This window comes from Antrostomus carolinensis, unplaced genomic scaffold (genome assembly GCF_000700745.2).
Source record: "Antrostomus carolinensis isolate BGI_N321 unplaced genomic scaffold, ASM70074v2 Scaffold8242, whole genome shotgun sequence".
NCBI classification, from domain to species: Eukaryota; Metazoa; Chordata; class Aves; order Caprimulgiformes; family Caprimulgidae; genus Antrostomus; species Antrostomus carolinensis.
Window position 1 is genome coordinate 1 of NW_010298892.1, and position 12,524 is coordinate 12,524.

The 12,524-nt window shown below is 38.2% G+C and overlaps 1 protein-coding gene across 1 annotated transcript; it reads left to right on the plus strand.

The window, feature by feature from the left end:
- Nucleotides 1–466: 466 nt before the first annotated feature.
- On the plus strand, nucleotides 467–9,299 carry UTP15 (UTP15 small subunit processome component; the record flags this gene model as incomplete). Its single annotated transcript, XM_010162599.1, has 11 exons — nucleotides 467–559; nucleotides 644–828; nucleotides 1,962–2,140; nucleotides 2,950–3,075; nucleotides 3,725–3,860; nucleotides 5,012–5,096; nucleotides 7,200–7,346; nucleotides 7,553–7,654; nucleotides 7,856–7,989; nucleotides 8,511–8,569; nucleotides 9,065–9,299. Coding segments are annotated over 11 exons (1,470 nt in total), but the record flags the coding sequence as incomplete, so codon positions are not given.
- Between the last annotated feature and the right edge of the window lie 3,225 nt (nucleotides 9,300–12,524).

Here is a 12,524-nt window from a genome sequence, read left to right on the forward strand (position 1 = left end):
ACATGGCAGAAGCTTCTGGCAGCTTCTTTCAGAGAAGCCACCCCTGTGCCCCCTCTGCTACCAAAACCTGGCCACACAAACCCAATACAAACTTCCTGAATGCCTTCCTAGGAAGCGAGGCTGGTGTGTGCCCCAGATAGGCCAATGGGCATAGTTGTTGCCTGAGATTTTTTTTACAGCTTTCCTGTGAGCAATCAAAGTATTTTCAAACTTATGTGAGTGAATAAAGTTGGTTTTCTCCCAAAACACATAATTAATGAATCAGTTGTAATGTGTAAAGTTGAAATATTTATAAAAGCAGAAGTTGTCTGACATAAGAGAAACTCAGTAGGATTGTATTTAAAAAATAACGTGGTTCTAAATGGAATTTTGAGCTCTCTGTAGAAGAATAGGTTTTGTTTTGCTGTTTTCATTTTCAGTGGTGTGCTTATGCTCATTTGATGATCTTTTATTGCAATTGTTTTAGACACCTGTTCAAATAAAGGAGTTTGGTGCAGTGAATAAAATTGACTTCTCCCCAGTTCCTCCATATAACTACGCTGTCACAGCCTCCTCCAGGGTAAGTGGCTGTTCTGCAGCTTTTATGTTCTTGCCCTTCAGTTGGTGTCACCTGACTGAACTTAACGTCTTCTTGTTTTGCTAGATCCACATTTATGGTCGTTACTCTCAGGAACCAATCAAAACATTTTCCCGCTTCAAAGATGCTGCTTACTGTGCCACGTACAGAGAGGATGGCAACCTGCTTGTCGCTGGCAGCGAGGAAGGTAGCATCCGCCTCTTCGACCTTGGCGGAAGAGCACCGCTGAGGCAGTTTGACGGCCACACTAAGTAAGACAGTGTTGGTTTTTTTCTGTGTGTGCCTAAGCTTTTTTGCTCTATTTACATATGTCTGCTTTACATGTTGCTGAAAATCTGAATAACACCGATCTAAGTTGCTTGCAACTGTCTCATAGATCTTACTAAAAAGTAGATTTAAAAAAATTAATTGAGAATTGGAGCGACTTTTTAAACAATTCTAAATATGAATTGAGTACGTGGTAGAATAAATATGTTTTCTAATTCGTTAGATGTCTGTTAAGATGTTGTGTAGACATAGTCTTGTCACTGCTTGGTACTTATAAGCATGTTTTATTTTATGCTGGTAGGAAGAGAGTTCTAAAAAGTAGCTAAACAAAAACAGTGAATAAATATACCCAGAAGAACAAAAAAACAGTAAAAAGTGCTTGATGGCAGGGTGAGGTTGGATGGGGAAGGAGTTAGGAGTTCTGATGTACCAGTAAGGAGAAGGCAATTTTAATGCTTAAACAGGTGGCTGTGCTGTGGAATACCAATACATGTTTTGCCTGTCTAGAACAACAACAACAATGAACGCCCTCTCCCAGGAGAGCACACAAGCACATCTTGAGAGTGTTTCTAATTGAGGTCTGCTGTTGTAGATTGGGTATTACCTTATGTCCTAGCCACTGGGTTAACTGTAATAAGATTTAGGGTATCTGTGTTTTCTGTCAAAGTCATTCTCTGGTGGGATGTTATGATGATAATACAGATTTAAATAGTGATTTTAGAGGACAAGGAGAGTGTCCAACCCAATCATACTTAAAACTCACTTTTATAATTTTTTTTCTAAAGGGCAGTGCTAGTACACTAAATAACTAAATAGACCACTAAATAACACATGCAGAACTTAGAGCTTTTGAATGAGCATCTAGTAGACCTGTAAAACTTTTAAGGCACACCATGTCAGTGCTTAGGTAACCATCTGTCAGCGTGAGCCTTTTCTGGCTGGAAATGTGAAAACTAAAGTGTTTTTAACCTCTAATTTGAGGCTTTGTAACTTCCAACAGTAAATACTCGTCACTTTTAAATTAGAGGGAATACTTCAGTGAGCTCTTCATACAGTCTAGCGATTCTAGAAGCAAGTATATATTTTAACTTTGGATATTGTGGACTTTGCTTTCTAGGGCTGTTCATGTAGTGGGCTTCCTGTCTGATAAATACCGACTATTTTCTGGTGGTGACGATTATTCCTCAAATCTGTGGGATATACCAAGTGCTACAGAAATCGTCTCATACAGTGAACATAATGACTATGTGAGATGCGGCTGTGCAAGTAAAGTGAATGCAGATGTCTTTATAACAGGTTTGATTTTCTTTTTTTTTGTATGTGTTTCTTTTGGATTGAAGAAAAATGCAGAAAGGTAGTTTTTGATACAGTAGGATTTTGTTTATTGTATTTTAAACATACAGGATTTGTCTTCCTGCTCAGTGCCTATTTTTTGCTTGCTTTTTAAGCTTGACACTGCTGTGTGTGGGGAAACTCCTGGTGAACTCATTTTTAATGTCGTTTTGCTTTAGCCTGTTAAGGTTAATGGGACTGTTCTGACTGGCCTTTGAAAGTTTTAAGAAAATCCTGTGAATGTATCTTTTAGTTGGGACTGACTGAAGTGTTTTATTAAGTTTGCAGAGGAGAACACTAGTTCTGTTGTGGTTTATTGAGCCCCAAACTGTCAAGACACAAAAATGGAAGGTTGTGTGAGGAGTTACTTGAAACCAATTGCTTTTGGTTTTCCTATAAGTAGCTTTCTAGTCATTTGCGTGGTAAATTGTTATGAAAAGGACTACTATTCCTTACTTCAGGAGGCAAAAGAGACTAGGTTTCATCAGGTTGCCTGATATTTATTGTTATAAATACACTTGATTAATGGAAGGGAAATGAAATTAAGACCTAAATTACTTTTAAGACCTGACACGTTTCTAGGGCTAGAAGTAGAAGACTTACGTTGCCTGAAGGCAGTAAATTACCAAGTTAAACCACAAGGTTTTCTAAGTGTATGCTTTTTAAACTGTTTCTGTTTGGCAGGAGCTCCTTTGGGTTGTAGGATGTAGCTGGTTTAGTTCCTGAAATAATTGAAATGATGAAACTGAAGTTATACACGGTGTTGTTTGCAGGTTCCTATGATCATACTGTGAAACTATTTGATGCACGAACAAAAAGCAGTGTCATGACAATAGAACATGGCCAGCCTGTGGAGAGTGTGCTTCTCTTCCCTTCTGGTGGGCTTCTAGTATCTGCAGGTACTTCAATAAAATACAATTTATTTTCTGTGACCCCGATTTGAGAAATATTTCAGCTGCTTCTTTTTTGTGTGGTGTTTTAATTAGGTAATGAAGTGGTAAGTGATGTAATAGCGTGATTTCTCAAAGTTCTTCTTTAGGAATCTGTGTTGATCCAGAGGGTGAAGGTAGGGTTTTTTTTGTCTCTGGTTTTATTTTCTTGTAGTTGGTCCAAAAAAAAACCAACCCAAACCACCCTGACATTTTTAATTACAAGATACAGACTTTAATTAGCCCAGTGCTAAAGTAAAGGAATTAACATACTTAACACGTTTTGAAAAGATGGGACTGTGTCTGTCTCCTAATGACAACAATGTTTTTATAGTCTCTTCTTGCCACTGCATCCGAAGTCCTGTAACCCAGTGGGATGTAGGTTATTTTTGTTAAGGAGTGTGTTGAATCATTCAGCTGTGCCTGCAGAGTGGCCTAAGAAAGAGCAGGCTTGTAGTGTGTCTTGTCCCAGGTGATAGTTGTAATGGATGAGGATGGTGAGTACCTACAGAAAGCTCTGTGTTATGAAGGAGGCAGCTGTATCGCTCTGTGAAAACTTCTCCAGAGAGGTATAAATGTGTACTTATGTCAAACCGCTTTGTGTACTTCCTTCCCACAGGAGGCCGATATGTCAAGGTTTGGGATATACTAAAAGGCGGACAGTTACTAGTTTCACTTAAAAATCACCATAAAACTGTAACTTGTTTGTGCCTGAACAGCTCTGGACAAAGGTTGTTGTCAGGATCTCTGGACAGGTTAGTATATTTTATGGCTTTGTTGTGATTTAAATTCTTTAGAACTTCTTTCCTTTGAAAACTATTTTACATCAGTGTGAATTTTTGCATGTTTTTTTGGGTTTAAACACTTAACTGCTAGAGATATAACTTATTTGAAAACATGTCTTGGGGCCAAGGTACATTTTGCAATATACATTAACCTTTTCCTCTTATTAGCCTGAATGTCAGTAAGGATTGCATGTGCGATTTGGGAAGGCGTGTGGGGAACTTCTGAATAAGCATTCGCTTTTCTGAGTCTCTAAACTGACCTTTGCAGTCTCCATGAAGTAACCGTTCTTTCCTTTAATACAGTTTAAGTAACTGCAAGTGTATTAGTATTCACCTTTATTAAAGAGCCTGGTTTTTGTGTCTCTCTGCTGTTACTTTTTGTACCAAAGGTGCACAGGTGAAATGTCCTCCTTGCTTTTTTTGTTTGTTTGGGTTGAGTTGCTGAGTACTGGTACTCAATGCATTGTCTCTGAGACACTAGAAATATGAAGTGGTCTGAAGTGACAGCGGTCTGTTCGCTTCCTCCCTCCCTCCCTCCTGTACTTAACTAGGCTTCCTCAGGCTTTATGATTGCAAAGCATAAGCTGAAGGATCACACACTAGCTCTGCAGCTATTTGTCATTCAGTGCTTACAACATTACAGTTCATAATTCTTGTAAGATAATGCTTTTTTTTCCCATTTGTTAAAATATTTCCTACTTTCAATCAAATCATTAAAGAGCAGCCAGACACAAGAATATCTATGGCTTTACTTCCAGAAATTGTTAGTAGAACTTACATTTAAAATTTAAGAACAAAATTGATAAAATACTGTCTTAATGTTTCCTTGTTAATAAGCATTGCTGAAGTCAGATAGTCACTACATCTGCCTTCAGTTTCTTCTTCCATCCTTGCCCCATTTTGATCTTTTTTGTGTAAGGGTAATCCTTTCTTGGTTTTTGTGTATCTTTTAACAGAACCTTTCTGTTGCATGAGAGGTGGTAACTAAGAAGCTCAGTGGTAGTCTGAAGAATGCTGTGTACAAATACTTAGTTTCCTTAAATGATCTATAGTTGAGAGTGATTAACTTTTTGCAAATAAGGCATTAGAAATTAAGTTTTAATTGTTACTATTCTGTATAGGCACGTGAAGATTTACAGTACTACTTCCTACAAAGTAGTCCACAGCTTTAACTATGCAACATCCATCCTCAGTCTTGCATTGTCGGTAAGTACATTAGAATCTTTCTAAGCAAGATAATTACTGATACCTTTTAAGACACTGAAGTAATTCATTTTTGCTTTCATTATTATTGGGTGTTTCAGAAGAATGCTGTACATGCAAAGTAGGTGATGGAATATATTCCTTCTAGGTAAAAAATGTATTAAGAAGTTTTAAACATAATATCTTCAGATATCGGTTGTTGCCTGATTAGATCTGTACAAGCCTGTGTGTTTATCAAGGTCGCTATATATCATAGGAAAAGTTTAGAAGGGAAGTCCTTTGACTTTAAGAATATTGTACTGATCTTCTGCCTTTCAGGAACCTTGTTAGTCTGCTTGTGTAGCAGTGATAAAAGAAAAAAAAAAAAGTAATTCATTTGTTAAGGAATGTAGAATAGGGTGAACTTGTCTTAGAAATTGTGCGTGTCAGTTTGGTCCGAGGAAGAAAAGAGGAGAGGGCATGAGGTATGAACATAAAGAAACTTGTTTGCCAAGGCATGTGTCTTACTGTCTTGGAAACAGAAAACAAAGACTCTTTATTTCTGTGAAGCATTTGAGTTCCAAAGGGTAAGTGACCTGCTGACCAGAAATTTGGAGGTTAGCACTACTTTTTAAAACAATGCTGTTGTTATGTAGTCAGCCTCTTCTGAAGCCTCTGAAGGACATGTAAAAGGGACTGCGAGGGATCTTCACTGCCTTTGCTACTTTACTATTGTCCTGCTCTTCTGGAACCTAGGGGAAGGTGTGTGTGGAGGGGGTGTCTTCCTTTCTTAGTTTCCTGTGTTGTTCTGTAGGGAGCTAGAGCTAAAGTAATTTTGGGTTATTTCGGTTGAGGTGAAGAGTGAGTACAGAACCAAAAAAACCCTATACCCTCTAAGCTTCTACAGCAGCTGCAAAACATGCAATACCTGTAGTTTCACATCTCTAGAGCTGTGTATGTGTATTTCGAAACATAATCTTTAGGTTCGTGTTGACTAAAACACTTCTAAGTGGTCATCTGAGAACTGGCTCTACTGGGTCAAACCAAAGGCTAGTCTAATTCTAGATGCTGCTTTCAACTATAGCCATAAATAGGTGCATATGGAAAACTAAACACAGGGCAAGTGTATGTGGTAAGTTTCCTGATACTGTCCAAAACTCCAAACTCATTTTCAGATGAGAAATGAGCTCATCAGAGTATAGTTTCTGTGTAATTCAAATAGTTACTTTTACATAAACCTGCTCAGTCTCTCCTTGAGGTTGGACAAACTTTTAACCTTCACTGTGATCCTTGACAAGGAGTTCCAAACTTCTGGTGCTTTTTGTGTAAAGAATTGCCTCTTTTTGTTTCATTTTGAACCTACATAAGCTTCATATGATGCCCCTAAACAAGATGTTGACCAGCTGATCTCCATTCATAGCTGTCATAACTCTGGAGGCTTTTATCATGTCCCTTCTCAGTTGTCTTTTTTTCCCATGCTGAAAAGTTCTGTCTCAAATCAAGCCAATCTTTTATTCTCCTCAGGTTTTTAAAATTCTTTTATTCTCAGTCTGGTACTGAGAATGACTCCCATAGGATTTAAGATGTGGGTAAACGACGGATGTATTCAGTGGCACAATCACTTTCTAGTTTTTATTTTTTCTGTAGTAATTCCTATCACTTTTTATTTGTGTTTTTTTTTTTCTTACCAGCAGTTGAGCATTCAGCTAATGTTTCATGTTTTCATAGAATTGTCTGTTAAGAGTAACAGAACAAACTCACTATTTTATATGTGAAGTCAGTGTTTTTCTCCAGTGCATCAACTAAAATTACAAACTTTAGCATCAAATACATGCAACCTTTGTTATGTAGGTGAAATTTATACCAGTGATTAGTATTTTGAAGAACTCTCACTTGTTTCTCAAAATCCTGCTTTGCCATGATGGCTTTCTCACAGGTGGTGTGTATGTATGCTGTATGGCGTGTAATAGCCAAAGGCAGCTGTACGCTACTGAAAGCTTAAGTTATTCTCTGATACTGTGATTAGAGCCTTATCATGAAGCATAAAAATTTAAAAATCCACACGGAAGAGCATGCGTCATCAAATTAAAACACTCAGTTCCTAACTCCGTGATTTCTTCATTTTAGCCTGAAGATGCAACCATAGTCGTAGGCATGACCAATGGGGTGCTAAATGTTAAACACAGAAAACCTGAAGAAAGGAAAGAAAAGTCTCAAAAGAGACAACCAGCATATAGAACCTATGTGAAAGGAAGAACTTACATGCCAAAACAGGTATAAGGGGGTGAGAAAATGTATGCTGAAGCACTTCTAAATTTATTTATTTATCTATCTATTTATTTATTTATTTATTTGGTGTGTGCTATATTGAAGAGTGGGAAGGAGGGGAAGATACAAACACATACAGGCTTGTTCATGGTAATATATCTAGTCCATTATGTGTGTGTCTGTCTTATTCTCACCTTGTTTTAAAATTCTAGGAAGATTTCTGTGTCAGTAAACCTGTAAAACGTGTTTTGAGAAAATATGACAAGCTGCTGAAAAGCTTTCAGTCTTCCAAGGCCCTTGATGCAGTACTGGAGGTAAGGTGTTGGATTTTGTCTCAGCAGAGTTATGTGATCTGACATGGATTTTTTTCTATATGTCAGACTAATTTTATTTCAGTGTATAACTAGAAAGAAATCAAACTTGAGTGGATTCTGCTTTGGTTTTGCTGGTATCAGCCCTGTTTCATGTGTAAAGATGTTGCTTTGGTACTAAACTCTTCTTATGTATGTGCCCAGCCACCCATCAGGCTTTATACTCCTGAAGTGACGGTTGCGGTCATGCAGGAACTACATCGCAGAGGAACACTGAGGAGTGCGCTTGCAGGCCGAGATGAGAAGCAGATTAATCTCCTTCTTACCTTTGTTGCAAGGTATTATTTTAAGCTGAGTTCTCTTTGACTATTTTGAGACCTGTATTTCTTAATAGCTTTTGCCACGGAGTCTCAACAGATTATGGATGGAACTCTCTTGAAATCTCACATGCCTTCTGCTTTTTGATATCAAGGTCTGGGATTTCACTCATAGTACTAAACAATTTTACCTCTTAGCACATAAATAATAGTAGGAGATAGCAGGAGACAATAGTTGCTGATAGTAGGAGACGATATATTTTACTTTGCCAGACATCCTACCCTTAGTCTATTATTTTCTGTCTCCTTTATGAAATTGGCGTCTTCATGTCCCTGAGGGTTTTGCTAGTCCTCTACCTTCCTGAAAGGAGGAGAGTAAATACCACAGGTAGCTTTTTTTCACTCACATCTCTGACTGCTGTTCTGTGACATCTCTTCATGAGCTAAAAATTGTGTGTATACCTGTATGAGAAAGCTGTTTGTTGGTGGGTGGAGTGCAGTTGGCAAAACTAGTAAAATTGGGATATCTTCTAATTTTGCAGGCGTGTGATTGAGCCTAGATTTACTTCTGTACTGGTGACTGTTGCAGATATGATCACTGGTAAGTACAACACAAAAAAATTCTCAAAGCCATATAGCTAGCTTGGAAATAAGGCAAGAAGTGCTACATTTTTAAGAAACTAAACCTTTACGGATTTGTTTATAAGTATGAACTCTGTATCAAGAGAATGATCCAAAAAGAGATATTGCTAGATAACTTTGGCCACAGTCAGTATCTGATTTTCACTGACTTCAGGAAGCTCCGCATGGTCTTGTAAGTATATTTGGTACTTCGTGATTCTGTACTTGCATAGTACAACTGACTTCCACTTCTCTGATGAAGTAAAAACTGTGTTTTAAGTCCTGTTTCTGTTAATTTGACTTACTGTGAGAACATACTGATAATTACCACTGTTTTTGGAATGCAGTTAAAGTTGTCTTACTTGTCCACAATGTTGGACTTGTGCTAGACACCTTAAATGCATCTCTAACTAGGTAATATAACTTTCATGTTTTTATGGGTGTGTGGATTCTTAAGCGGCTTTTTTCTTTACAGATATTTATCAGCCTGTGGTTGGGCAGTCGGCAATTGTTGACAGACAATTCCTGAAACTTCAGGAAGCCATAGGAAAAGAGATTGACTACCAAGAGGAACTGCTAGAAGTTTTGGGAATGATGGATACACTGTTTGCTACTTTTACCAAGAAAAGAGATACTTATCTAGAAGAGAACAAAAGTAACGGCCTTACAGAGACCATTGAAACAAATACGAATAACTGACTGACAACCATCACAACAAATTGTCACAAAAATAATGTGTACTTGAAATACATTACCTGTTCTCCTGGTAACTTTTTATAATTGTGGCTTTCAAAATAAGCCCCTCTATGTTGAAGTTCTGTCTTCCTAACTGTGTTTATAGGCTGAAATACTGAAGACAGAGAAAGAAGGACGTTTTCAAGATTTTCCATGCACTATTTTTCAAACAATTGAATTTTAAAGTTTTATTCCAAAGTTACGTAACTTTTAAAGAGTGTTGTGTGCATCCAGTACTAAGTCATTATTTGATTTAGAGAACCAGTCAACAATTTTCAGTTTTTATTTGCCAGAAAATAATTGAGGTTTGTCTAATTTTAATGTATCATTGTCCTTACTTAAGGTTAATATCCCATCTCACATATTTGGCATAGGAATAAAACCACGTATGCGTTTGAGAAAACTTGACTAGATTGTGTTTCCTCTCCCTGCTTCATCTCTATTTCAAACTCCTGTGAATTCATAGGAAACAGTAAAATGACTCAAGAAAACAAGTGCATGTTATTTTAAATAACCTGAACAATTCTGCAAGTTCTCCCTAAAATCTTAACAATTTTTGATGGAAAAGTGTGGAGCAGTATCTGGTCTAGCCTTAAATTAATATGTGAGCAATATATGTTCCTGGCCATGGTGATTTGCTGGTTTTCAAGACTTAAGATGATAATAGCTCTAATAAGGAGCGTGTTCATGCAAACTTTAAACTTTTAGTTTCCTTGCTACCAACTTTACTATTTTTGTTTCGTTTCTGCTAATAGACCTGAACTTTCTTTTGTCTTTTAGGAAATCTGTATGCTACTTTTAATTGTGTGACTTAATCAGGCAATATCTCTTATGACTTCACACAAAATGAGTTTTTGGGGATGAAGGGCTCTTCCTGAAGCCTCGTTATTCCATGACCCTTCAGTAGTGCTTGGAGTTGAAGGTGGACATTTCTCTTTGCAGTGTAGTGTTCTACAGCTTGAGAACCACTGACCTTGACATCAAACATATCCTAAGTTCTTACTGAGAATATTCATGTCCAAAGTATATATCCATTGTAGTGCCTCGAAGTTTGATGTGTGGCTAGCAGGACCATAGGAGGTTTTAATTAAAATAGCAGATTAGTTTGATATAAATTGGAGAGAGATGGATTTGATGGATGGGCTGTTTGGTGGATGAGGAATTAATTGGATGGTTGCATCCAGAGGTTAGTGGTCAATGGCTTAATGCCCAGACGGAGATCGGTGACAAATGGTGTCCCTTAGGGGTCTGTACTGGGACCAGTACTGTGTAGTACCATCATCAGCATCATAGACAGTGGGATTGTGTGCAGCCTCAGCAAGTTTGCAGATGACACCAAGCTGAGTGGTGTGGGTTGACGCACCTGAAGGGTAGAATGCCATCCAGAGGGACCTGGACAAGCTCTAGAAGTGGGCCTGTGTGAACCTCATGAGGATCAACAACGCTGAGTGCAAGGTTCTGGATCACAGCTGGGGCAACCACCAGTATCAATACAGGATGAAGGGATTCAGAGCAGCCCGGCAGAGAAGGACTTGGGGGTACTAGTGGATGAAAAGCTGGACATGAGCCAGCAATGTGTGCTCACAGCCCAGAAAGTCAATCGTATCCTTGGCTGCATCAAGAGAAGCGTGGCCAGCAGGTTGAGGAAGGTGATTCAGCACCTCTGCTCCGCTCTGGTGAGATTCCACCTGGCCTACTGTGGCCAGTTCTGGAGTCCTCAGTGCAAGAAAGACATGGACTTGTTGGAGTTGGTCTAGAAGAGGATCACAAAAATAATAAGAGGGAGGGGACACCTCTCCTATGAGGGAGGAAGGGCTGAGAGAACTGAGGTGTTCAGCCTGGAGAAAAGAAGGCTCCCAGGAGACCTTATTGCAGCCTTTCAATACTTAAAGGGGGCCTGTAAAAGGGATGGGGACAGACTTTTTAGGAGGTCCTGTAACGACAGGACAAGGGATAATGGTTTTAAACTGAAAGAGGGTAGATTTATTCTAGATATGAGGAAGAAATTTTTTACACTAAGGATGGTGAAACATGGGAACAGGTTGCCCAGAGAGGTGGTAGATGCCCCCTCCCTGGAAACATTCAAGGTTAGGTTCGATGGGGCTCTGCACAACCTGATCTGGTGGAAGATGTCCCTGCTCATTGTGAGGGAGCTGGACTAGATAACTTTTTAAAGGTCCCTTCCAACCCAAACCATTCTATGATTATGGTAATTTGATTTATTACAATGTTTACCGTTCATTTTATTCTATCAAATGAGTTTGCCAGGGTAGAGGTGGAAGCAGGTCTGAGGTATCATCTACACAAATGGATATCTGATCAAAACATGGAAAAACAAATGCTATTTAAGATGTTAATTTCTAACAGGACTACTAAAATAATATGTTGAAGAATTTTATCTGACTGGCCAACTTATTTTCTGCTACTTGAGTTGTATTATGAGTTCTACTGGATTCACTACCTCTGTGATGAAGGCTGGCATTTGTTCAGGTGACACCTAGTCTGCTTGCCAAATATGTGTGTTCCTTGTGTCTCTGCTCTTGTCTGTTATGAAAATTAATGGGTTTTTTTCCATTTAGTAAGATTTTTTTTGTTTTCATTCTGAAAGGTTTTCTTTAGTACCTGCATAATTAAGTTACAGAGCAGGCAGACTAAGATGCTGTTATTACCACTGTGGTGCCTATTGTTCATGTTCTTATTTTATTGAATTATAATATTCATATAAAACTTCAAATTTTGGCTTTTTAATAGGCTGCTGGTTGAATAAAATAGAAGGGAAAAAAGTTTTTCCAGTAACAGTTTGCAGTGGTTTCTCTGTGGTGTTTAAAATGTGTTAACTGCAGTGCCAGGCATGCATATTTTTATTTTACAGGTGAAAAATGTATTTGTTTATAGGAAAATGTAATTATTTTTCCAGTAGTGCATTACCTTATGCCCCAGAACCTAATATTTTGAAGTATTAAGATGGAATTAAGATGAACTGAAATAGTTAAAATAGTTAATTGTGCATTGGATTGGAGGGAATGTAATGCTGAGTGTCCTGTTTGGGGAAAGGTTATTCTTTATATATTCTGCCTGTATAGAAAATGGGGGATTTATTGCACACAGCATGTTCCTTGGCTTTTAGGTCATTTGGGAATTACCAGACTGAGTTGTCTTTGACATACAGGTCCAGAAAAGGGCAATGAAGCTGGTGAAGG